This window comes from Lissotriton helveticus, chromosome 2_2 (genome assembly GCF_964261635.1).
Source record: "Lissotriton helveticus chromosome 2_2, aLisHel1.1, whole genome shotgun sequence".
In the NCBI taxonomy this organism is placed as follows: Eukaryota; Metazoa; Chordata; class Amphibia; order Caudata; family Salamandridae; genus Lissotriton; species Lissotriton helveticus.
In genome coordinates this window covers 418,776,282-418,801,962 of record NC_136060.1, presented here as the reverse complement: position 1 = coordinate 418,801,962, position 25,681 = coordinate 418,776,282, and the positions used below count along the sequence as shown (strand labels likewise).

Sequence of the window (25,681 nt, the reverse complement as noted above, 5' to 3'; positions counted from 1 at the left end):
CTTTCTGGCTGGTGATTTTAATTCGGTGTTCTCTGGTCTCCACGATCGCCACCCCCCTAGAGATACTCCTGCGGCCCAACAGTGGTGGGTGGATTTTTGGATACCTTTGGCTTGGTGGATTGCTGGAGGCTTTTGCACCCCACTCAGCTTCAGTACACCTTTCATTCTGGGGCCCATGGGAGTCTGTCTAGGCTGGATTATTTCCTGATGCCTGCGGCTCAGTCGCCAGCGGTGCGTGAGATTGTACACCTACCCAGGGGTATCTCTGACCACTCTCCGCTCTGGCTTCGTTTTGAGGTTGGAGTGGAGGCAGTGGGCCGGGTGGCTCCCATCAATCCGTGGTACCTTACCTCCCCCGAGACCCGCAGCCTTTTGCTTAAATCTTTGGACGCGTATTTTCTGGATAACGAGGGGTCTGTTTCCTCAGCTGTGTCCCTATGGGAGGCCTTTAAGACGGTGATTCGTGGGCAGGCCCTCTCCCTTATTGTCGAAGCTAAGAGGGCGAGGAATAGAGAGGTGGTGGATCTTGAGGGAGAGATTTCTGCATTGGAGGATGCTTTGGAATCTGGTGTCACGTCTGCGAAACTCCATGCCCTGGGTCTGAAACAATTTGCTTATAAGTCCATGGTCACAGATGCTGCTAAAGTGATGTTTCGGGAGCAACAGGGACGTTTGTATGATGTGGGTGACAAAGCGGGTAAATTGCTGGCATGGCTGGATAAGAAGGAGAGGGTTAATCGTGTGGTACCCGTGATTCAGTCTTTGAGTGGTGAGAGTGTGACGGACCCGATTGGAATAGTTGATCGTTTTGCTGAGTATTTCCGTGTGGTGTATACCCCTGTGTCTGTGAGAGATGTGGCTGACTCTCGCCTTCTATTGCGTGATATAGCTCTGCCCAGTGTGTCCGATTTGGATCGTGTGGCGTTGGACTCCCCCTTTACTGTTGATGAGATAGCTACTGCCATCCGTTCACTCCGTTCGGGCAAAGCATTGGGCCCGAACGGGTTGCCAATTGAACTGTACAAATTGCGTCCCGACGGGGTGGCTCCGTATCTTCGCGCCATGTTTCTAGAGTCCCGGGAACGGGGTATTCTCCCTTATGATCAGCGACTGGCCACGATAGTTGTCATCCCCAAGGATGGTAAACCGCGAGATCTTTGTTCCTCCTACAGGCCCATATCCCTGCTAAATGTTGAACCCAAGGTATTGGCGAAACTCCTGGCGTCCCGCCTCCTGACGGTCATTAGTGGCTTGGTCCATCCAGATCAATCCGGATTTATCCCGCATCGCAACACGGCTCTGAACCTACGTCGTCTTCACGGCGCGATAGCGAGGGCGGGGCTTCTGACGGAGCCGGCCATTTTGGCATCATTGGATGCCTCAATGGCTTTTGACACGGTGGAATGGCCTTATCTTTGGGCGGCTCTTGAGAAATTTGGTTTCGGGCCTGAGTTTATTGGTTGGATCAAGTTATTATATGCGGAACCTCTGGCACAAGTAGTGGTCAATGGTAGGGTTTCGGCTCCTTTCACCCTTGGTAGAGGTACCCGTCAGGGATGCCCCTTGTCTCCGTTGCTTTTTGCACTCGCCCTGGAACCATTGGCTGCTTGGCTTCGGTGGGAACCTTCGCTCAAAGGGATTCGCTGGTCTCCGGACTTTGAGGACCGCGTTTCACTTTACGCGGACGACATTCTTTTATATCTCACCTCCCCGCGCAAATCTCTGTCTGTTTTATTTGACGTTCTTGCTTCCTTTGGTGCCAATTCAGGCCTCGTTATCAACTGGGCCAAGTCCTGCGTGTATGTTCTTTCGGGTGTTTTGCCCCCGTTGCCGAGCAGACTTCCTATCCAGGTGGTCCAGTCTGGCTTCAAATATTTAGGGATCTTTATTACGTTGGACTCCTCGCTCCGCTTTGAGCGTAATCTCCTCCCCCCGTTGCTTAGACTGCGACTGGATGTGGCCCGTTGGCGTAAGCTTCCTTTGTCTCCTCTGGTCAGGGCGGCCCTGTTTAAAATGATGTCCTTGCCGCGGTTCCTTTACGCGCTCCAGAACTCCTATGACGCAATCCCCAAGACCTATTTCCGAGAGATCGAGAGTCTTCAAAGGCAATTGATTTGGGACGGGCGTCCACGTATTGCCCTCGCGAAACTCACCATCCCTTGGTACGACGGGGGCATGGCGCTCCCCGATATCAAGCGATATTACTGGGCTTCCCAGTTGTCTGCTATTAATCACGTGATGTTTTCACCGGGTCGGAATCCTGCGTTCGAGATGGATAGACTTCAGCTGCCGGGTGGGGACTTTAATAGAGCGCTTTATTCTCGATCAGCCGGGCGCCATCTTGTGGGCCCATCCAGGATTGCAGTAACTGTATGGCGAGCCGCGAATGTGAGTTTGGGATGGGAGGATCGACTGACGCTGGCGACGCCGCTTTATGCCTCGGAACGTTTGGGCTGTCTCTGGTCTACCAAGGGTTTCGACCGCTGGGATATGATTGGGATTTGTAAGGTGGGTGATGTATGCTCGAATGGTAGTGTGAAGTCGTTCCAGGCCCTCCAGGCGGAATATGGTTTGAATGGTAGGGAATTTTTTCGTTATCTTCAGGTCCGGCATGCCCTCGCCTCAGTTTTGACTCCTGATGAGGCCCTGCCCGAGTCTTCCCCCCTCGAAGATCGTGTCCTTGATGGGCACCTGCCTGATAGCACTATTTCCCTGATCTATAAGAAGCTGATCAATAATCGGGCGGACTTATTGGCCCGACTTCGGGAGGCTTGGGTCAGCGATGGGTTGGAACTGGACGACGAAGATTGGCAATCGGCACTCTCTTCTCCCAAGGAGGTAGCCATTCCTGCCCGTCTCCGTTTGGTTCAACTTAAGATCCTTCATCGAGTGTATGTCACTGGTCCGCGTCTGGTGACGATGGGCTTTTCCTTGGATGGGTTATGTAAGCGTGGTTGTGGGTCGAGTGCTACCTTTTTACACATTCTTTGGGAGTGCCCGGTTGTGGCGGCTTACTGGACTGCTGTGCTTGAGGTGATGACTGACGTGACTGGTGTGGCCCTGCGGCCGGAGCCTCGACGATGTCTGTTGAATGTGTGGGAGCCCACTGACTACTCTGTGGCCCAGACCAGATGGGCTACCTTGGGTTACATGATTGCGAAACGGGATGTTGCGCAACTCTGGGGCGCTTCCAGGCCCCCTGAGGTCTCGAAATGGGAGGATAACATGGACTGGTCCATGTTTCGTGAGAAGACTGTTTATGTGGCCAGGGGCAGACCCAGGGCGTGGACGAAGATTTGGGGCCAGTGGAATGAATATCGTGGGGATATCTGTACCCCTCCCCCTGTAGGCACTGCTGAGGTTATCTTATCTCCCTAGGCGAGCGTTCCCGGAACCCTTTCATGCTGTTTTTTGCATTCTCGGTTCTCCCCGCTGCTCCCCTTCCCCCCGACCTTGTTGGAGCCTCAGGGCTCTGGGTATGTTCTCCTGTTCGTGGACCATCCCCTCCGTGCTTTGGGCTGACCTTAATTACCATGCATTCGCCTTTTTAGTGTTTGTTTTGCTTTTTGTATAAAATAAAAATTCAAAATGCTCTGTGACATGTGAGGAGTAATGCTTTGTGCTGAATTTGTACCTGACCACGGGTGTACATTTCTAATTCATGCCTTGTGCCTTATTATTAGCGGCCAGCCCGTGAGGTTGTAGGCCCATTCTTGTATTTTTCTAGGCTTGCTCAAATAAAGGTTTTTGGAAAAAAAAACAAAACAAAAAAAACTCTGATAGATGATGAGGTTATATTGCACTGTTAACATATGGCGTATCCTCATACAATTGTGCATGTTGATTATGAAGACTTTGGCATCACAGGGTCTGATAGGGTCAGACACTGATGCAATTCTATGTGTGCGAATTACGTCAGTGTCGGACTAAAAGAAGAGAGCAGGGTGTTCAATTTTGATCCCCAAATTTTCATCACATAGGTTGGGAGAGCAAATGTTTTTTGTGGTACCACTGCATGGCAAATTAGTAAATATTTCAATAAATGTGCAATAGTAAATCATCCACCTTCCATAGCAGCAGTAATATACAGCTCCTATGAAATGTAACAAGTACTACTATTGTCAACGCTGTTTGGAGAAAGTTTTCATTTTTACAGAGCAGGTACCTGAATATCAGCGCCTTCTTGATTTTGCAGTCAGTTTCAGAAATACTTCTGTCTCCTGCCATTTATTTTTTCTCTTATGCATCATGTTACAGCTCTCTAAAGTCGATTTTGGACCTGCAAGTTTAAGAGGGAAAAAGTAAAAAAGGAGAGTGCCTGTATGTGTTATTCCATATGTACTTGGATGCCTCTGAGTATGTTGCTGTGTGTTTGCATGTTATCTGCGAACTTTCTCTTACTAAAAATGCCAGTGCTTTTCCTCTTATGATTGCCTTGCAGGGCTCCCGTTATATGTTTAAGTTGGGAAAAAGTTGTCCTTGTTTGTATCGGAGTTCTCTTTGCCTTATTTCCAGATAGTGTGTTACTTCTGGGTCTCTCATATGACATGATGATTGTCTTTACATGGCCTGTAGCCCCTCCATGCCCTCTTCTTAAGTTCCATGAAGAGCAGGGACTGGTCTGGTACGCCTCATGAAAGCATTTTGCTATTACCAGGAATAAATTATAAACATTTCGGAACCGCGTTAGCTGGAAAAACTTCAGTTCTTCCTACATCAGCATCTTTCATTGATAGTCACTCTACTCATTGTCTCTAGATATATTTCATTAACAGTCACTCTACTAATGTTAATCTCTTTGCAGCTTCCGAAGAGGGTACTCTGGTACTTTGGCATCAGAGTACCCTCTCTGCCAAACTCACGGTCCGCTCACCTGATTTAGAGGTCGGTAGACCGAAAGTTTGCAACAACGGAGAACACTCCTGCTCTGTCACCAGCATACTCCTCCGAAGGTCTAATTGAGCGCAAGCCGCTAGCTATCCGACTGCCTGCCTAATTTAGAGTGGTAGATCAGATTGCTTTTTTTGCTGACCGTTACCGAGGGGCAATAAAAAAGTATTATGTCCTACACACCATAAGAGTAAACTCCAATGGTGTGGGGGTCATTAAGGTTTTATTTGTTCCCCGCTTTGGAAGTTAGTTTTCAAAAAATTAAAAATTGTGGAAAAGTTTGACTGGCAGCCGTCCTGTTTGACAATGGCTGTAGCACATTGAACATTGTTAATAAAGGCAGTACAACCATCAGGCCAGATGGCGAAGCAACAAATACAAATGTTCCGACTGGTTGACCATTGGTCTATTAATGATGTGGTTTCAAGGAACTTGTGTGCAGTAAGAACTCTTAGTTTGCCCAGAAAGTGTGATGAAACTCACTACTGATGAAGTCCAAAAGAGTTGTGTTGAAGCTGATCTCATATACCCTAAGGAGGTTCATCAGAGAATGCATAATGTCATTACCATACTGCAAAAGGCAGATCTGGTACCGATTAGTTATGCCACACCAAAAACAATGAACTGGTCATATGGATTCTGTACAGGTGAATTTGTATTGGGAAAGAGAAATACTTATTTATCTCATAATGTAATACTATGCTTAGTTTTACAATTCAACTGGTAGAAGCACGTTTCATACTGGTAAAGCATTGTTAAATTTCAAACTCTTCTAGTAAATGTTATCAGAACCAGAAGATCTTCGTGTATGGATGTTATCATTTAACACAAAAGCATTCCGGCATTTTCCCTGGGTTTAGTAAGTTACTGTACTATAGTTTGTAGATTGCCAGTCACTCAAGGAATACTTTTTAAGCACATCCCATCATATTTCCATCTTTTCACTTAGATTAAGTTGTGTAGGCTAATACAATTTTTAAAGAAAATCTACTCCTCTCCTCTCTTCTGCATCTCTGACCGCTTTCCTCTCCCTCCCATCCTGCCCATGTAACATACTTAGAGGTGGAGCAGAAAGTCGTTCAGCCGAAGAGTGCAACAGGAAAGAAACAGGAAGACTCAAGCAAGAGTAAAGGGGCCTTAAAAAAGCCACAGTAATAGAGCATTAACCTATAAATTCCCAGTTAATGTGAGTATATTTACTTTTATTACATGAAGCAAGAGAGCCTTTTATCTAGTTTTACATTTGAAGAAGGATGTAGTCAGGAAGGTGTATTCTTTCAAGAAACATAGTAAATGTTGGCGTATGAAGGCTGTTTGATCACTGTGTTCTTTCTGGTTTCTTCCTAATCACAATAGTACCAGTCTTCATTCTCCTAAAACCAGGAACCCTTTAGTGTGGACAGCATAAAGGACTGAGTGTGACTCGTTTTACTCTCAGGCCACCTGCAATAGTCCTACTGGAATGGAACATTACACCTAGAAATGGTCTGAGTTATAGCAAAATAGTGTTTCTGTTATTCATTCATAACCCTTACATTTTACGAACATTGTGATTTCTGCTCTATGCGCCATATTCCCTATCGCTTTATACAATAGTGATTCAAGCCTTGGATAAAGGCTAGATATTGTAAGGTTGTTTGTTCTCCTTCGTCAGCCAGACTCTTTGAAGCATGCATGCAAAGGAAGAGCTTTGTTGTCAAATAATTTAAGTGGGAGACATTTCCATAGTGATGGGGGTAGGTAGAATGCTTAACTCGACCCATTGGGGGAACACACGTGACCTAAAAGTTGTCTAGATTTATTAAAGGCCACATTGACAGAAATGGCAAAGATATGGTTGCTGTGCTGTGTCGATACAAAAAAATCACATCCAACTATGGAGAGTGATCTGCACATGAAGCAAGCAGGCCACATTGTAACTGTTATTCCTCCAGCTTCAATCCTAGCGAATGGCCATTGTCCACTGTCAAGAATGCAATTACTACAATCAACAGAAAATCAACATAAATGGAGAAAAATAGATAAGCACTGACTCACATAATCAAACATTGATGTGCAAAATGTGAGTCACACCAAAAGCACATTTATCACAGTCACCCATCAAAAACCACCCACCAAAAAGTAGAAAAACACACACCTACTGGTAAACCAACAACATCATGTATTTCAGAAACTATACCATTCCACCATTTTTTGACTCAGACCAAGTATCAGTCTCATCACACTTGCTTAGCAAACAACCATAACCGTGTCCACATTTAACTCTTCATCATGCATACCCCACCAGCACAACTCATACTCTGACGTTCTTTACACTCGCCACATTAGAGACTTCATCGCACAGTGTAACCTGGAGATGCACTGCTTATTACAAAAACATGGTTAATCACATCCACCTTAGAAGTCCTCTTCCCCTGAGGCTACACTATTCAGCCTCCAAGTACACTCACAAGACAAGATCACCATCAACCAGAGTCTCGCTGTCCACCACAAGCACACATGACCCTGCAATCTCAGTAAGCCAGCAAAACGCAAGTCATTGGAGCTTCTTACCTGATACTTCCCCAATCAACCTTGACAGCCGTTCTTAACACAATGTACTTATCACGTAGTCCCAACAATGACCTCACTGAAGAAATCACAGACCTCAACACCCATCCCACATTCTGCAAAGTCTTTAACATTCTCTGAGGTTCAAGCTCTAAGATAATGACTCCCTAAAATCCTTCTACACACCCCTCAACACTATGAACATCAATCAACACATTGCCAGAATTCCAAATGCTGACTCATATACTTCAACTTTGTCTCTTTCAGTCAAATACAAGACCCTTTTTTCGCTGGGAAGATAAAATCAGAACCCACATCGACAACAATAAACAGACTGCCTCCAATCCCCCGGAGTTCCTCCCCCAAGTGGCTAGCCTTCAGCCTCGTCTCACTTACCGAACACATCAACATTCATCACTCTCTCAAGGCCAATGCTAACAAAGATGGCATTCTACTATCCAGTGTTGCATCCTGCTATAGCAGTTTCTTCACACAATGCTGTCAATGCCTCCCTCTGTCAAGCTATCTTCCTAGATTTATTTATTTATTTTACGGGGTTTAATATAGCATGAACTTGACCCGAAGGTATCGGCTATCAGAGCCCTTTTTTATATTGCACCAGTTGCGTTACATGAGGACTAATTCATTTTTGTGAGGCACTGGGAGATTAATTGATTTGCCCAGAATCATAGGATGTACAGCATCATTACAGAGACTCGAACCCGGTTCCCCAGATTCGAGGTTGACCGCCCTGGCCGTTAGGCCAACTCTTCTCCCAAGGATAGTCCAGATCTCCTGCTGAAAAATCCCAGCCTTGAATCAAACGATCTTGCTGACTACTGCGCCATCACCCACTTAACTTTCATCAGAAAAATTAACAAAACCATATAATTCCAATATCAGATCAGCAAGAACGTCTAGGACTATCAATCTAGTGCGACTATCACTGTTGAGGAACGATGTAGGCTACATCTATACTTCTAGAGAACACGAGTATTTAAAAGGTGGTAGCCACCATGTTGCAGCATGATCTGAAGCTAGATTGATGTTGGCTTTAAGTGGCCCGCATTATTATTATTATTTTTATTTATGTTTTGAGCTATCTAACTGGGTATTTCTAGAGACGTTCTGAAAAGTGATGCAAACAGATTAAGTCTGATGTCCAATAAGTGAGACTTGTTGAGGATTGATGTAGGATAAATGTATCTCTATGGAGAATTCTTTTTTCATGTATAATATTTGTCCAGGTTCTACAGGGTTATACAGGTACCCCTGTTCTTTTACTATCCTTTACATTCTCGACAACAACCTCCTAATCACCTACAAGAATGATACTGTCTCCTTGATCTTACTTTACTCAACCACTCTGCAGCTTTCTGTTGTCTTCCTCCAAGTATTAATCTCTGGAAATATGCCTGAACTTCTCTGACAGTGCCTGGAAATGTTGAAACTAGATATTGCTGTGAGCTCATTGAGATGCCAAAGACCTCCTTTTTTAGGCTTTGATTTTCCAGGGCAGTATGGTCAAACAGCCATAACTTGCTTGTGGGGTATAGTTTGCAGTAAAATGCTTAGTTCAGGCTGTACATGAATCACTAAATGGTACTCTAAGAATATATAAGTTCAAGTTCAAGGATTTATATAGCGCACTACTCACCCAGAGGGTCTCAAGGCGCTTGGGGAGGGGGATTATTATTTATCGAATAGCCAGGTTTTGAGTTCTTTTCTGAAGGGGATGTGGTTCTGTGTAAGGCGGAGGTGAGTGGGGAGTGAGTTCCAGGTCTTGGCCGCCAAGTAGGAGAAGGATCTACCTCCCATGGTGGATCTTTGGATACGCGGAACTGCGGCGAGGCCTAGATTGGAGGATCTTAGTTGGCGGGTGGGTGTGTAGAAGGATAGTCGAGTGTTGAGGCATTCGGGTCCTAGTTTGTAGAGGGCCTTGTGTGCGTGGGTGAGGAGACGGAATGTTATTCTCTTGTTGACGGGAAGCCAATGGAGGTCTTTCAGGTGGCCGGTGATGTGATCTTGACGAGGGATGTCCAGAATGAGTCTCGCTGAAGCGTTTCGGATGCGTTGGAGTTTTTTCTGTAATTTGGCTGTAATTCCGGCGTAGAGGGTGTTTCCGTAGTCTAGTCGACTCGTAACCAGTGCGTGGGTGACAGTCTTTCTTGTTTCGGTGGGGATCCAATGGAAGATTTTTTTGAGCATACGAAGTACGTTGAAGCAGGAGGATGAGACTGCGTTGACTTGTTTGTTCATCGAGAGTGAGGAGTCTAGGATGAAGCCAAGGTTACGTGCGTGGTCTGTGGGTATGGGTGCTGAGCCCAGATCCGCAGGCCACCATGAGTCGTCCCAGGCAGAGGCGGATGATCCTAGGATGAGCACTTCCGTTTTGTCTGAGTTGAGTTTTAGGCGGCTGTTTTTCATCCAGACAGCTACTTCTTTCATGACTTCTTTCATGCCTTCGTGAAGATATCAGCCTTTTATTGTTATTAAAGAAATATGCAGTTTTAATTCACCAAATAAATATGTTTCACTCTATACCTGGTTACTCTGTAACTGAACTGGGCTGTATATATAGCTGCAATCATTTATATTTAGGAAGTCTCATCTGCAAAGGCTAACCAAGGGAAGTGTCCGAATAGTCCCAGTTCGAAACCTGACAGTCCTTGTAATTTTACAGGGGACGACAAGGTCCACACTTTGGGACCATAGTGTGGGTAGCGATCACACTCTTCTTGAATAGTGCGTGATAAGCGACAGTGTTCCATTCACAGGCACTGGCCGTGACATGTAGAGAGGGACACCCATACAGCTGACGTTCCAGAGTTGGAATGAGCAGCGACGGCTGCAAGTAGAGGGAGGTGCACAAGTTGCACACAGGATGAAGTGATGGAATTACCTAAATTAGCCTCACAAGGTTATCGGTCCTTTTAAGAAATAATGTGATGCACAAAGATAGGGCCCACATGCCGCGCAATGCCTTTAGTCACTTAAAGAAGTGGTAGCACAGTCCATGGCTTTGGCTGCATGCCTCTCCTCATCATCAAGCTTAGATGTGGAGAAGCAGGTTTTAGACATACAGGCTTCTCGCAATCATCTGGCGCAGATCAGGATGCAGCAATTCATGGTTCCTGCAGATGGACCTCTCACAATTGCCGTGCTCAGAACAGGTTGATGCAAGTTTCAGGGTCCTGGCAGTTTTGAAGTATGCATGCAATGTAATGTAATAATGTAATGTAATAGTACTTGTATAGCGCACGAATTGACCCATGAGGGTATCTCGGCGCTTGTACGCAAACCACTGTGGAACCCTTCCTGGCTTTTCCCTCTGAGGTGCCCACTCCTGGGCACCCCCAAGGTGAAGCCAGGCATCCAAGCGTTGTTGGGGGCCGTTGTGGAGATTAAGCAAGCTATTGCCCAGAGTTGCAGAGTGGGACCCATGATTAGAATAGGCACCGAGGCGAGAATTACCAGGTCCGAGGAAATTGAGCCCAAGACCCGCCGAGGCGGGAATTGAACCCTGGTCCCGGGCTAGACCTCTGCATCAGGGTCTGCCGCTCTAACCATTGAGCCACACTTCTCCACTTCTCCAAGGGAGTGCATCAGTCATTTGAGCAGAGGTTTACAGCGGCTAGGCTCGGCAGACTCTGCTTCCACAACTTTTTAAGGTTAGACACTTATGCTAAACTAAACTTCGTCGCCAGCTAAATATCCAGGTTCTCTCCTCTCTGGGCACTCTACCTCCTGGTTCCATCAGCAGCAGCAACATAGTTTCTTAAGCGACCATGGATAAGGTTGTTACACTGACAACACATGTGTTCACCTGTTTTTTACTTGGCCCTCATCTTCCTAGTGTGCAGAGGTCCTTGAGTGATAAGAACACTGCGTATGCTAGAAGGAGCTCATATCAGTCCAAGGAACAGTTTGGTTTCCAAAATTGCAATCAGTTTCAAAGTTTTTGCAGAACAAATAACAGTGAAATGCATTTTCCTTTTGATTGGCTTGAGCACCAATATACAACTATATGAAGGTAATACTGTTACCTTCCTTTTGTTGGATTGCCGCTAAACTGCTCTGCCTCCTAGCACCACGCATAGGATATAGGTGGACGTCCAGTCTTTTTGTTGCGAAGGTGTCCCAGACTAGGCTTGCAGGTAGCACTCTTTGTCCAAGAGTTTCCTTGTGGTCTGGTGACACCTTGAGCTGGTGGAGCTATTACAATTAAAGTCACTTGCTGTCCTTTCTATGGACCACCAGCATGGGTACACCACCTCACTTGTAACCCAAGCACATGCAGGCGCACTACACATAAATCATGGTGACTGCGGGGAACCAGCCATAACATACTACACTCGCTTACCAAGGAAAGCCAGCAGGCAATCTCCGCTGGGTTCAAGTACAAAAGGCCTGCAGCTGGCTCCTGTAATTCATCTTCCACCATCTATTAGTAGTGACATGGTCTGGTCTTGGAATGGAAATCACCCAAAATAAGAAGGGCTCCACTCTGGGTGCTCCCCAATACTCCAACAGAGTCTACAACTCTCACATTAGACACAAAAGACACACCACAAGGCTTCGTAAGCGGTATAAAACTCAATTAAGAAAGAATCACAATAAGGGAAAAAAATCTTCAATTGCAAATAATATTTTTTTATTTCAGTGATACGTTGTAATCATACAGTTACACTGCAGTCAATCTGTGTTTCGCAGGTGCGTAAACTGGGTTTTCAAGGCTGCGGAATGTAAAGATACAACTATATAAGTATAATATATTTAATTCAATTATTTTAATCCATTCATCGTTATGGTGTTGGCGAACTTCGCATTACAAACTTTTGGCATAAAACAGACACACATGTACAACAGAAACAACCAAAACAGATACAATCACGTATTTTGTTCATGATTAAATCTCATTTAAAAAAACACATTGTTTCATTGTTATACACTTTAGTACACCACTGCAAATGCTTTTGTCTGGCAGTAAAGTGGATTTGGCACCGAAGGGCTTTCAACCCCACAACCATGAACTTCCCAAAGTCCAGGAACACATTACCTAACGCATGCTCTGAAAATGTAAATGTCTTCCTTTTTAGAATTAAAGTTGTACCCCAGTTGAATTTTCTGCCGTGAAACTGAAGTCCGAACAAAATCAGAAACTTGAGCTTTGGGTCTAAAAGTGGCCCAACACAAATCTGTTCCGAAGCAAAAATTGACATTTGGAAACATGAACTGCTTCGTGTGGCGAGTGCTGAACTGGGTAAAGTTTGCACTAGTGCACACATGGTGCTGATTGATGCCTTTAGCACAATTTACCACTTGTGTAAAACTGTGTGGAGCAAGCAAAATGTGTACCCATCGTATTATATAAATTGCAAAAAAAATTGGAAAACTCAATTTCATTCGTGTTTACAAAATAAGGAATGGAATAAATATTTTTTCTCCACTTTCGTAATGTAAACGTAAAAATCAAGACAAAATAAATGTGTATGATGTCTCACCACAGATGCAGTACAACTTTTTTTGATTAATGTTTTCTCTTGGATGAACATATCTTGGCTGAACATCGCATTACACATATAAAATGAAGGTGGCAAATGTCAATGTTATGTAGATCGGGGTGAAATATGTTGTCACTTCCTTTAGTGCAAGCATCAAAAAATTTCACAAGTGAGCATTTGCTCTACAGTGGAAAGTTTATGCAATCTGCCTTTGGTAATTTTCCTACGTGCTAGAAAATTCTCAAAATTCATGCATAGGTAGTACAGGGATATGTATGTAACTATAAGGTAATATACCTGTGCATTCCTTTAACAGAACACAGCATCATGTTTAGGGTAACTAGCCTCTACAATTTAAGATTATTCCGCGTTCTCTAGAGCTGTGATAGCCACTCAATATGGTCCCATCTTATCAAGGAGCGGCTTTGGAATAAGCTCAGGATCCTTAAGTCTTGTCATTTTGTGTTTATTGTGCGGAAGCATAAATACCAGACTATATTATGTGCACTGAATATGCTGAATGATCCATCTATAAGAGATAGAGAAACCGCAAAACAGAGGTATTTTCATTGATTCTGGATGATATTTTGGTTGCCAATCAATGTATACAGGGATTGTATGGCTGCCTTCTCAATTCTGCATAAAACCCATTCTTAAGAGTTGTATTCATCCCTCATGCAGCGAGCTTTCTTTAGTGAATACCCAACAGATTACAAAAGTTGAAAAACCTATAGATCAAGAAAAACAAATTGTGTTAGATTTGAGCAAGTAGATCGAGCTGAGTTTTCACTTGGACTCAAGAATTTGTTGTCCCCGTGCCGTTCAGTTGCAAACAGCAGTGTTCTCATTGATCCTCTTACTTTGTTTCCCACCAGGCCCCACCAAGGACTCTCAGACCTCGCTTCAGGACACAAGGTACCGCCACCTGCAAAAGTGAACCAATGTGAGCGTGATGAGCCAATCAGCAGCAAGAGCCATGGAATGTCTCCTCACTGCCTTAAACAGACCTCCTCACTACTTCCATGTCACAGAACAATAAAGTGGATATACGCTGGGTGTGCAGAAAGGCAAATATGCACTCCCTTCTACTTTTTGTTCTCCTACACAAGTCTCCAAATTACTGAAAGAAGGATATACACATGTTTATTTATGTAAATATAACAATCCCTGTATGTTCATCAACTGCTGTACACAGAAGAAAATCAAGCCGAGAGTCAGATCCTTGGTTTTTTTCAAAGTCTTGTGTCTTTTTATGATTTACTTCATTACAGTTTGGATATTTTGCCAATGTACATTGCTAGGGTGATATTCTACTGAGAGTTGCTACTCTCGTTGGAGTTAAACTGTGAATATAAATAGAAAACATAAAACAGAATAAAAATGGAAACCTTAAGGTATATTGACTACGCAAGTTGCTTGAGGAAAATGTCTGGTAGCAGCAAATTTTATTATGTACTAACACATTACTGGTCCAAGTTAAGACGTCATATGCGGGAGGAAATGTTCATGATCGACATGTCTAGAGGGAACAGGAATCCAATGGGGAAAAACAACCAACGGAGCAGAAATCCAAGGGGGATAAAAAAAGAAATAAAAAATATATTGGTGGTCAGCATATGTAATGCAATATCCCTGTGTAGTGTCAGCTTCAGTGTAAAACATAATCTAAGTGCCTGACAGTCATGTGCCAACTGGTGTGAAACTCACACACCAAGCGTCAGACATTTATTTGGCATATTCCTGTGCATGTAATTATGAATGAGGCAGAAGAAATGGAGGAAGTGATTGGAATACAACTGATTGATGTATTTGAAGAGAATGACCCTAGTGACTGCCAAGCATGCAAGTCAGAAACCAAGTAATCATAATGCTATGATCTAATTCAGCGTCTGAACTCGTCCAGTTTCTGCAGAGTAGCAAATCCACTGCTTTCACTTGAAACCGGTGGCACTCATTTGGTGCATAGGCTGTGAGTGTCAATAGAAGCTATTATGTACAGTCAGTCCAGTAGATGTTACCACATTGTTGCATGCAAGTTAGCAGGAAAAAATGATTATTTGATAGTACTGACACCTGCCCTATGGTTTATCTGAACTTGGTTGTTTTCACTCCATTGGCCCATTTATCGAGAGACATTGATGCAGACGTTAAATCGAGTAGGAAATATAGAGAGGTCATTCCACTGGTGTCCATAGAGTGTGTTACTCAGAGCATGACTATTTTGATTATATCAAGAATTTACTTGCCATCAACAAAGAGTGAGTACTGTGCCACATGTCGCTGCAGATGAAGACGTGCTCATTCAAGGGATGGGAGATTTTGTTCAGCAGGCCTTAGGTTCCATTCTCTCGACCTTATTAAACAACCATTCAAAGGGGACACAACCTAGGTGGAAGGTAAGCTTTTTTGGGAGTGTGTGTACTAAGGCACTAGACTTCCACACAGGAAGCAGTGTCATGGACTATATCCAGTTGAATGAGCACAGGGCTGGAGACATCTGATCACTGTTATGGACTCCTGCTGGAGGCGTCCATCGAACATTTTGATAGGCCGGCTCATTTTTGAAGAGCTGCCATAATCTTGAAGCATATCTACTATATGTACTGTATGTGGCACATCAAGCCATTTATAGCCCCTGTCCTTAATATCTCAAGGGGAGGTTTTTGCTGCATGTTCCAACATGAGCGATCCCCTTTATCCATCTTACTTGTTCCACATGTTCTTCATCTGCATAAATAGGTTGTCATTCTCTGTTTTCTCACCCTTGTTGTGGAACAAGGTGTGTCTCATCTTGCATACAATGTCTGACCAACCACACATTCAAACACATCTGATAACCTATCTGATATCTTCCATGCGATAGGCTAAATGCTGCACTCAACCTTAATAAATATTTTTGTCTATGGGTAAAATCCAGAATTTACAAAACATGCCCGGTTCTTTATCGTCTCATGCACTGAAGCTTCATGAGTAAGCCTTACGCATTTTACTTTTTTATTGTGTCTATGAATCTCCCAAAGCAGCCAATGTCTCAACATACTAGCCCAACATCGAGATTGAATTGTTGGACAACTGCTACGGCCAACTGATAGGACAAGTGACCAAAACAAGGGCATCAGTGGCATTCACATAACTGGAAAGGATAAACATTCTTTCTTGCAGTGGAAACCTAAGTGATTTTAGGATAGGTCTAACTAATGTCCGCGGGGAGAAGTAAAAACCTAAGCATAGGCCTGTTCTAACAGCCTAGGAAATGGGCCAGTAACGTAAAAAGACTGTGAGCTTAGTATATGCTGCTGGTTGCACTTTGTTGGTTTGAGTGAAGCTTTCCTAATTATTTGTACATCTTTTCATTGCTCAGTTGTTGTAGTAAATAGATGGGCTGTTTACTAATGAAAATGGAGGACTTGTGCAATATTGGAACCTATAATGTTTGTGAGTATCGCAAGCAAACAATCTGATACTGGTAATCCCAAAAATGTATGCAGATCTGTTTGAGAAACCACTGAACTAGCAGGTATTCGTGCCATCCTATAGTAGTTTTCTTTTTAGGGATGTGTCTAGGAAGTTGCGCAAATGTGACAAACTCATTGTGAAGTGTTCCCGCTTTGCAGAATTGCCTACGTCAAAAATTACTTTGGGAATAAAAGGTTTTTTCTGGATAGTTGAGCCGTATAAGCTTTTTTCAGAGGTAATTATTCCTCAAATAAATTATTTTTGGTGTTTTTTCCCTACAAAACCTAATTTTGTAGGTCTCTTTACGTGTTATTTTTACAGGGTTTTTTTAGCTTTAGAATGCCAACTCCACAATTTTCACAGAGCTCAAATTCTGAATCAACCTCGCATGGAAAAAGTTTTGTTGGTCGCAGAATGTGTGTGAATTGCTATTATGTCAGATTTACATCATTTTTTGTGCAAAAAACAGAAATAAACATTTATAAATGTGTGTATGTAGATGCAAGACCTTACTGGACATTGAACTCTCTAAACAGAAGAGACTGAGGGAGGCTGGTTAATATAAGAAATGAGAGGACATGTTTGTACTCAATTATGCCAAACTCTGCTGGAGAAATTAAATTCTCAAAGATCCTACAAGGCAACAACTATACTAAGTACTGTTGTACTGTAAAAATACTGATATTTCTTCTTCTCAAATGCTGAGATGCCTTACCTCTCAGTTAGTGAAGTTATGCACTCTGTCGCTGAACTCTGCGATTGACTTTGGCAAAAGCGTGTTTATTTACTGCAGTAACTGTAATTGTATGTTTGTACGTATGTCAAAATGAAGTATCGATGCCTAAACATTTACACGTAGTGGTATACTGCTCTGTGCACAAATGATTATGATCAACTAGTTTGACTGAATTTTATCTTAGATGCAGGCTGTTTACTAAATGGTGGTGGTTTACATTATGCCTGTAATTTTGGGATATTTAGTAACGTGTTAATATTTCTTAGATCAGCACCATGTATATAGTTTGCTTCTCTTGTTTACTTGGAACCTTATTTTGTTATTAAAGAAAGCCAGGTACATATAGGTTCGGGATAAACTTAATTTCTCGTCACCAGTGGTCACCTAGGAAATATTCCATAGCACATAAAACAAATGTATCCTGTACATTTCTGTAATGAAATCTGTGTTTAACTCCTGAATATTTGATTTCTGTATGGAAGTTCCAGTAATCTTCAGTCTCAGACTACTGTTCATATGAGATACTGTTACAACCTTTTCTATCTACCGTAAAGGTAGGAGGACTTCAGTAAATCATTAAAGACCGTTGAACAATTTCATGTTAAAGCTGCCAACCGTGCCTCATGGGACACCATGAGGAATAAGTCACATCATCCTTCTCTCTTTTGACGTACAGTAGAAAGTGCCACACTGTCATCACCTTAAGAATATCAGGTAAAAGAGGGACATGTTTGGATAACATGTGCCCTCTTATAGTAATCATAGAAATAATAGGCAATTTATTCATCTCCTTCATATTATTATTCCTGTAAGGTACGATCATTAAATTTCTACCGTTGCATTTTGAGAACGAGGTAGCAGTAGCACAGTGATCCAGTTGTCTTCTCTGCTCATCTTAGTCTTTGGTCTTTTACCAGAATCCACCTATCAGATTTGAAGAAGCATCTGAATGGAGACCACTTTTGCATATCTAGAGTAAAGTTCAATACCACTTTCATATTTAGAGTTTAGCCTGTTGTCCAAACAGATGAGAGGGCATAAGGTGAAACAGTTTGCAGAGTTACAGATTAATTGATGTGCAAGAGTGGCATTGCCCAGCATACACAATAAGTATGCAAGGTGCATCACTGATTCTTGTGGGAAAATGACTGCCAGCCAGCGCTCAACTTTAAAATGTGTCTCTCGTAAGTCCATACAAGATTTATCAGAGATTTATCAGAGAAGGCTTCAAACATAAATAGGAATGGTTGGATAGAGGAGGATGCTTAAAATGTTTACAAACAAAAGTTCATTAGGATGATCTTGATCTATATTTTGTCCACCTCTGTCCTTCATCTGTGATTGAAACAGGTCCAAGTGAAGGCTCTTGTTTTCTATTATTAGTGTAGATGGATAATGCAGGCCAATTGTCTTTGATGTAAAGAAATGCAGATCTGTGTTTCTTCCAAAATCATAAAGCTTATTTGTGAAGTCCTCTTTCTTCGTCTATTTTCTTTAGTGATAATCACACCAGTTTGTGTTGCTTACCTGAATATCCATAGCCGGGGACCAGCGCCCCCTCAGCGAAGCCAACACTTGCTTCCTTCTAACCTTATCTAATGAAATAATGCAATAATTTAGCCCATGAGGGCAGATTATGCTTTCCCAAACAGTTGACTTGATAATGATTGTGAACCAGCCAAACATTCGGAAAAAATAAATAAAGCTTGCCTTAGCGATAAGACTCTCTTTGCTCCCCAAGAAAACTATCTTCAGGTAGGCTGAGAACACTTTGGCATATTAACATAGAGCCAGAATCTGCTGTGAGTAACCGTAGAGAAGGGAAAGAAACTAGAATATGGTGTTCAATCTTTGCATGGCATTAATTAAACAAAGAGCTGCAAAACTATCTTTTCTCTGAAGGACTGTGTACTATTTCTCATTAATAGTCTTATGATTTGTTTAGTGGTTTGTTCGAACCTGGAACCTCAAAGCATGAGACCATGAAGTCAGTCCAATTTAGGAAAAGCATGAGGCAGTGGGCACTCTTAAATTCCTTGAGCGACAGGAACAGTTACTTATTTCACACCCAAAGTAATGACAGCTGCTCATATTGAAATGAAGGCAGTTGAGATTTTTTCTGGCTTGAATATATATTTTCCTTGTAAAAAGTATACAAATTGACAAGAGGAATGGCGTAAAAGCCTTTATTGACAAAATTCCTGTGTAAAATCTCGTAGCATTGCACCATCTAATTGCAGATCTTCAACTCCTAATAATTTCTTTTATCGTAGCATACATATACACTCGTAGTTTTCTGAGATTAGAGATCATGCACACCACAAATCACATAAAAGTTCAAAAGAAACACAACTGGAGATGGATGTGGATGACTGCATACCTGAGAAATATACATACAGTGACCTGAAGCGAAGGATTGAGATGACCATTGAGGCAAAAGGCACAGCACAAGTTCATTTAAAAACATGAATCAGATGAAATCCTAAAACCTTTAACTTTTATAAAGAAGTCTAACTTCTGTCATTGTAATGTCATTGAGTGTGTTCATATTCCCCGTAATCCAGTAATATTATAACGTGTCTGTGGGTGGGGAAGTTCAGAAAACCGTCCTGGGGTGAAATAGATCACAAAATGATCCTGACAATTGATGACGAGCTGAATAGAGTGGACTCAGTAAACATCCAAGATTGCATCTACTTCAAGAATTATTGCTTCATTGACAACACACTGACAATTAATGCTCCTTAGTACAAAAGTTGAACATGTACAGGTACCAAAACAGCAGAAGAGCCTATGTCACTACCAAACTAGAAGTCAAGCCTTTTCAATCATCCAGAATGTAGAACAACTTTCATTCACACAACAAGTATGACAATTAGTCACGTACTTCAGAAAAGTGTGGAATAGATTTATTTGCAAGGAAATTCCATTGATAAAAAACTACTAACTCCCAATGCCAGCCTAGTCTTAATTTCAGAAAATATCGTCCACCCGTCTCTAAATATGATGGACATCATCTTGGTTTGTCTCCCACCTCCTCGGTTGCTCCCTACCTAAATTTGTGCTACATTAGTGCTAACATACTGGACGCATCACTCACAATGAACCGCCAGATCAACGCAGTATCCTCACCCTGCTTCCACACGGTCCGCCTGCTTCAAAAGACATTCAGATGGATTCCCACAGAATCCAGAAAGACAGTCACCCATGTACTTATCACCAGCAGACTCGGCTACGGCAACGCACTCTATGCCGGCATCACCCAGAAACTGCTCAGGAAATTACAGAACGTTCAAAATGCTGCAGCCAGACTGGTCCTCAACATCCTCCAGCCGCAGTCACATCACCGAACACCTTCGACAACTCCACTGGCTCCCAGTCAACAAGAGAATCACTTTTAAGCTCCTCACACATGCGTACAACGCTCTACAAAATGTAGAACTAGCATATCTGAACCACCGCCTCTTATTCCACGCAACTTGCCCTGGCCGCAGTCCCATAGATCCACAAGACCAGAACTGGAGGAAGATCCTTCTCTTACCATGCCGCCAAGACCTGGAACACCCTGCCCCTCCACCTCAGGCAATCCCCGTCGCTGACCCAACTCAAGAAGGGTCTCAAGACCTGGCTTTTTGACTAAACCTCCAAGCCTAGACGCATCAGCAGCCCACCACCCCCTGCCCCCCCAGCGCCTTGAGACCCTCACGGGTGAGTAGCCGTGCTATACAAACGCCTGATTGATTGAACATATATTGTATATTCTTGCATAGAATCCCTATCTTTTTTTTTACTTTGGTGATGCTAGCATCTACAGCATTATATTTTAGAGTTGGATAGCTTTATGCAGGAAAGGGTAGCAAAAGGTCTCCGTGCTTTTACAGTCTTTTTCCAGAATTCTTTTAAATAGTGCTAGTAGCATAGAAATACTGTTAACGTTTCCTATGAACGAAGAAAAACAAAAGATTTGGTTAAAGAGAACACTGTCAGGAATAATAGCATTTTATCACAATTATATAAAAAATTATATATTTGTCTTCAGAGAAACTTTAAAGACTAACCCTCAACAGACATCCAGAGGATATGGATAACATTATATTCTGTAGCAGAAAGAAAATATAGTGGTACTAAACTGTCATGCTAGCAGAAACTATATTAAAATAAATATGCACCGTTAGTAAATATGAAGAATCCAAAAACAGAAGCCCTGTTGCAAAAATTTAAACATTATTCTTACAGATTGAACTTCTTTTGGGAACCATCAAATGCAGTTATTTTTGTCTACAACATCCAGCAGGAAAATTTAATATTTAAAAGGGGACTTCTTAGTTCAGGATTTTCCTGGTATTTTGAAAAAAGTTATTTACCCTCCCTTTACTGAGAATAGAAAAAGTAGCATTCCTGATAATTAATCAATGTATAAGCTGAAATATATCATAAACACTTGATGGGCAAAGTCAAAAATCTTTGTAGAAAAATTTTGAACTATTCAAATTCTACTTCAAGACAAGGCAGTCCACAAAAGATCTACTGACATTTGGCCAAGGAGTGTGAATCTGTCCTGACTTTGAAATTAAAACGGGCAGTAAAGGAGCTGAAAGAGAATCCAATTGCCACTGTTATTCCAAGTGCAACATACAAACCAGGCTTGTCTTTGTGAGAAGAACTTGCATCAGTGTTGTACAAATCAATATAAAAAACCTTTTGATCGCAAATGCATCACAGATACGTGCTCTTTCTGTTAAAGATTTTTCAAGGCATGCCCACAAATATCACCTCCATTTCGATCCTTTTATTACACTAAACGATTAGGTACAGACAAAGTCTTGATACTGATCATGTGTTTTATAAATAGTTAATATTCTATCTACTTCCTACTTTTGTTTTCCCTAAATTTTGGTTACAGTCATTTTGTTTTGTAGCTGCCATTGATGAACCTCAGTTGTTCATATGATGATGCTCATTTGATCAATTTTTCTCATGGCGTAAGTTTGCAATACCCTTCCACCCCAGAAGGGTAGAATTGATCATTCAGATTTTTTGTTGCTAGTTGTGTATCCATCCTCTCCCTAAGCCAAGAGTTAGAACTGTTCTTAGTGTGTAGTTGGTAAAACAAGGCACATAATCGACTCAACAAAATGTTTAATAAAAGTGAAAGTGAGTAAATATGGCAATCCCAGTTACGGAGTACCTTTCTGGAGGAGGAAGTGTGTGAAAAAAGGGTAGTTATGGTGGTTGGCAATGAATAACCCAGAGCTCCTAAAATGTCACCTAGCTCCCTCTTGATCTTCAAAATGCAAAATGGTGATAGCTATGTGATCCACCATTGAGGGAAAGTCTTAGCTTTGCATCTTCTTTCAAATGCATCTGCACAGAGTAGGTTTGAAGTTGCACACTAGTTCTAAAACATGTCAGCTCAAAAAGTCAATACACATGTCAACTATTTATTATGACAGTTAAGTTGGTTAAATATATTGGATAGTGCCCTGCAAATAGTTGTTCCTGTTCATTTTAAATAGTTTTGTGAGTTTTTGTTTCTTTTTTTGATCAAATTACTTGTAGTATGAGACAGAAAATTCTCAACATCCACCATCCCTTCCTTAAAATATGCCTCTATGTTGCACATCATGGTGTCTTGATTCAAGGACCTGTGCATTTTGTTAGAGAAGATCTGCCTTTACCCATGATCTATATCTGGATTTCTTAATAAAAGTATCCTGTTGTTTTTATACTTTGTACTAAGACACAACCTATGACTCATTTTTGTCAGCTCATCAAATATTGAAAACCGCTTGACGACACTGATCCCATGAAACAGAGTTTCTGAGCAGCCAAATCAGGAGGCATAAATGCCCTTTTAAAGACAAATGGGATTACACCTCCCCCATTTCATCAGATGCCAGAACGTACGAAGTTCTCTGTTTGCCCCTCTGCCAGTATTGTGCACCATTGATTGTAAAAGTGCATTTATTTATGCTATATAGTTCACAGATGATGTTTAAGGATCCACAGAATACACATTATCATTGAACACAGTACTTTAAAAATTGACGTTTTGCTGTTGTATCATTTAAAATCTTCATCTCACACAATGTCTTATTTAAGAAAAATCATATTTTTGTCTGTTTAATGTATCTGGCAGGCCAGAGTACTTATTATTGCATTTCAGATGTTATTGTAAATTTTGGTTTTGTGAATACATGCTAATTGTATATTGAAGACATATTCACTAAGTGCTGCATGTTTTCTTTTCCACAACAGCTGTACATATTGCCAAGTATAAGAATACAACTTCTAAATAAAATGAGTCCAGAGTCATTTATTACAGTATTCTAATTCTGTTTGTTTTGTAAGCCTATTGGTTATAAAAGACTGTCTTTTTAAAGCAACTGCTTGCCTCATTGAGTTAAATATAATATAGGTCAGTATAAACAAGTCATGTTCATGTACCGATGAAGAGGTGGCGCTTGCGAGGCATACCTTTCAAGTTTCAGACACAAAGAAGCGGATGGGGTATCTTGCAACGTGGGCAAGGTTTTCTACCAGTCTTTAAGATAGGAATGGAATTGGCCTCTGATATAGAGGCCTGGGTTGTACTTTTTGCAAATATAGACTACAATGATTACAAAGCAAAAGAAATTGCAAATATTGAAAGTTTGCTCAAGAAGTGCCCATAGGGATGTAATGACTTTGAACCTATCATCGTTTACAAAAAGTTGGCCAGGGCTGACGGGCAGCTGCTAGTAAACCCCTGATCTGTTCCTTCCCAGGAAACGCCTGCAAAGACAGATGTTCTCTTCTTTGGGAAACTCCAATCAACATGATCATCTGTGAAGTACCTGTCATAAAACCAACAGAAAGAAATGAGAATGTAGACAACAGAGGCAAGAGTCCATGATGAAAATCAGAACTATGGAGCCACTTAACCTTTATTAGTGTCTATCTTGAAAGTAATTTGTAAACCATTTGCTATAGCTAGGGTCTTTATTTTCTCCTAAAGTGTTCTCCTCCACTGACTTCAGACCATCCAGATGATCGCAATGAGACTCATCCTCGATCTTCCACAGCGCACCACATCAGAAAGCGCCACTGGCTCCCCATACAAAAACGCTGCTAATTCAAACTCTTCACACACGTATACAAGGCACTACACAACACTGGCCCAACATAGTGCCTTCAATTCCCCCAACTCACCAGACATCTGTGCTCAGCCTCACTCGCACCTCCCACATCTGCAAAAGCAGAACAGGAGGTCTAGCATTCTCCCACATTGCACTCAACACCTGGAACAACCTCTGTCTCCACAACAAGGCCTCCCCCTCACTTTTTGAATTCTGCAAGAAGACTAATTCCTTGAGGCTGACTCCCATTGCCCTCGGCCTTACGCCTGTACCGCTGCTCCAGTGCCTGGATACCTACCCTGTGATTAGCTACACTAGAGAAAATAATCTATAACATAATATATCACCTGTAAGTGGGCTTCAGAGACCACATGCAGTGCTAATGGTGTTGGGGAAGTAAACACTCTCTGCCTCCACAAAATGGCATATCCCTTTCAGGATGTTTTCACCCTTCTGTGAGGTAGGTGAAATTTACACATGCTTCCTGTCACCCCAGTCCCTCCTATCATACCGGAGCGTCTAGACAAGGATACACCTGCCCTATGTACTGGTATGATACATTTGCTTGTCATGGTGGCTGGCACTTCTGGGTCTCTAGGGAAGGTAGACACATGAGCTAAGTTAGAAGCTTCTGCAGGAAGGGATGAAACTCACTGGAAAGAAGCCTTGTGTCCTTGATCCAAAACTGACATATTAGTCCCCAATCTAAGATAGCAGCTCTCATGTGGCAGAGAGAGAAACGAAACCAGGAATGTTTCCTAGTTTAAGGTGGTGGCTCCAATATAAGACGATTGTCCCGTTAAGGAAACAAGGAAGAATTCACAATCCAAAACAGTGGTTCCTATTCCCACTTTTAAAATCCAGCTCACCTGAAGTGAATTTCTTTGTTTTACTTTGTATAAAAATGCCTCATGTGATGCAATAAGTTGTCTTGCAATTATCTGTGCAATTTGCTATATGGCTGCTCTAGATTTACAAATTCCTGTACCCTACACCCAGGTATTGTTGGACCTATCAGCCTTAGGGTTTGCTGAATTTGTTTTCTGTTGACCGTAGGACTCTGTGCACATTACAACCACTAACCATTGTTTAAGTGCTTGTGCTCCCTCCTGAGACTGGCTCACACCTAATTGGCATATTTAATTTACATGTAAGTCCCTAGTAAAGTTGTATACCATATACCTAATGCTGGTAAATTAAATGTTACTAGTGGCCCTTAAGCACTTATTGTGCCCCTAATGTAAGTAGCTCCTTAAAACATGACTTAGGCCTGCCAGTGCAGCCTGTGTGCAGTTTAAACTGCCAGTTCGACTGGGCAAAATAAACCTTTTGCAGAGGTCAAACCTCCTTTATAAATACACTTAAGTCACCTCTAGGATAGGCCCTAAACAACTCGTAGGGCAGTGTACATTGTATTTAAAAAGTTG

General features: G+C 42.2%; 1 protein-coding gene across 4 annotated transcripts in view; it reads left to right on the top strand.

Annotated features, from left to right (window-relative positions):
- The window catches only part of REEP1 (receptor accessory protein 1), a 305,129-nt gene extending 281,674 nt beyond the window's left edge, over positions 1-23,455 (top strand). For 2 of the 4 annotated variants that reach the window (XM_078678665.1, XM_078678667.1), the window contains 2 exons: positions 5,951-6,076; positions 13,820-23,455. In XM_078678665.1, the coding sequence (XP_078534791.1) occupies positions 5,951-6,031 (81 nt within the window). In that variant the 3' untranslated portion in view covers positions 6,032-6,076; positions 13,820-23,455. The remainder of the gene's footprint in view (positions 1-5,950; positions 6,077-13,819) is intronic. The other 2 variants (XM_078678666.1, XM_078678668.1) reach the window with 1 other exon arrangement.
- The last annotated feature ends 2,226 nt before the right edge of the window (positions 23,456-25,681 follow it).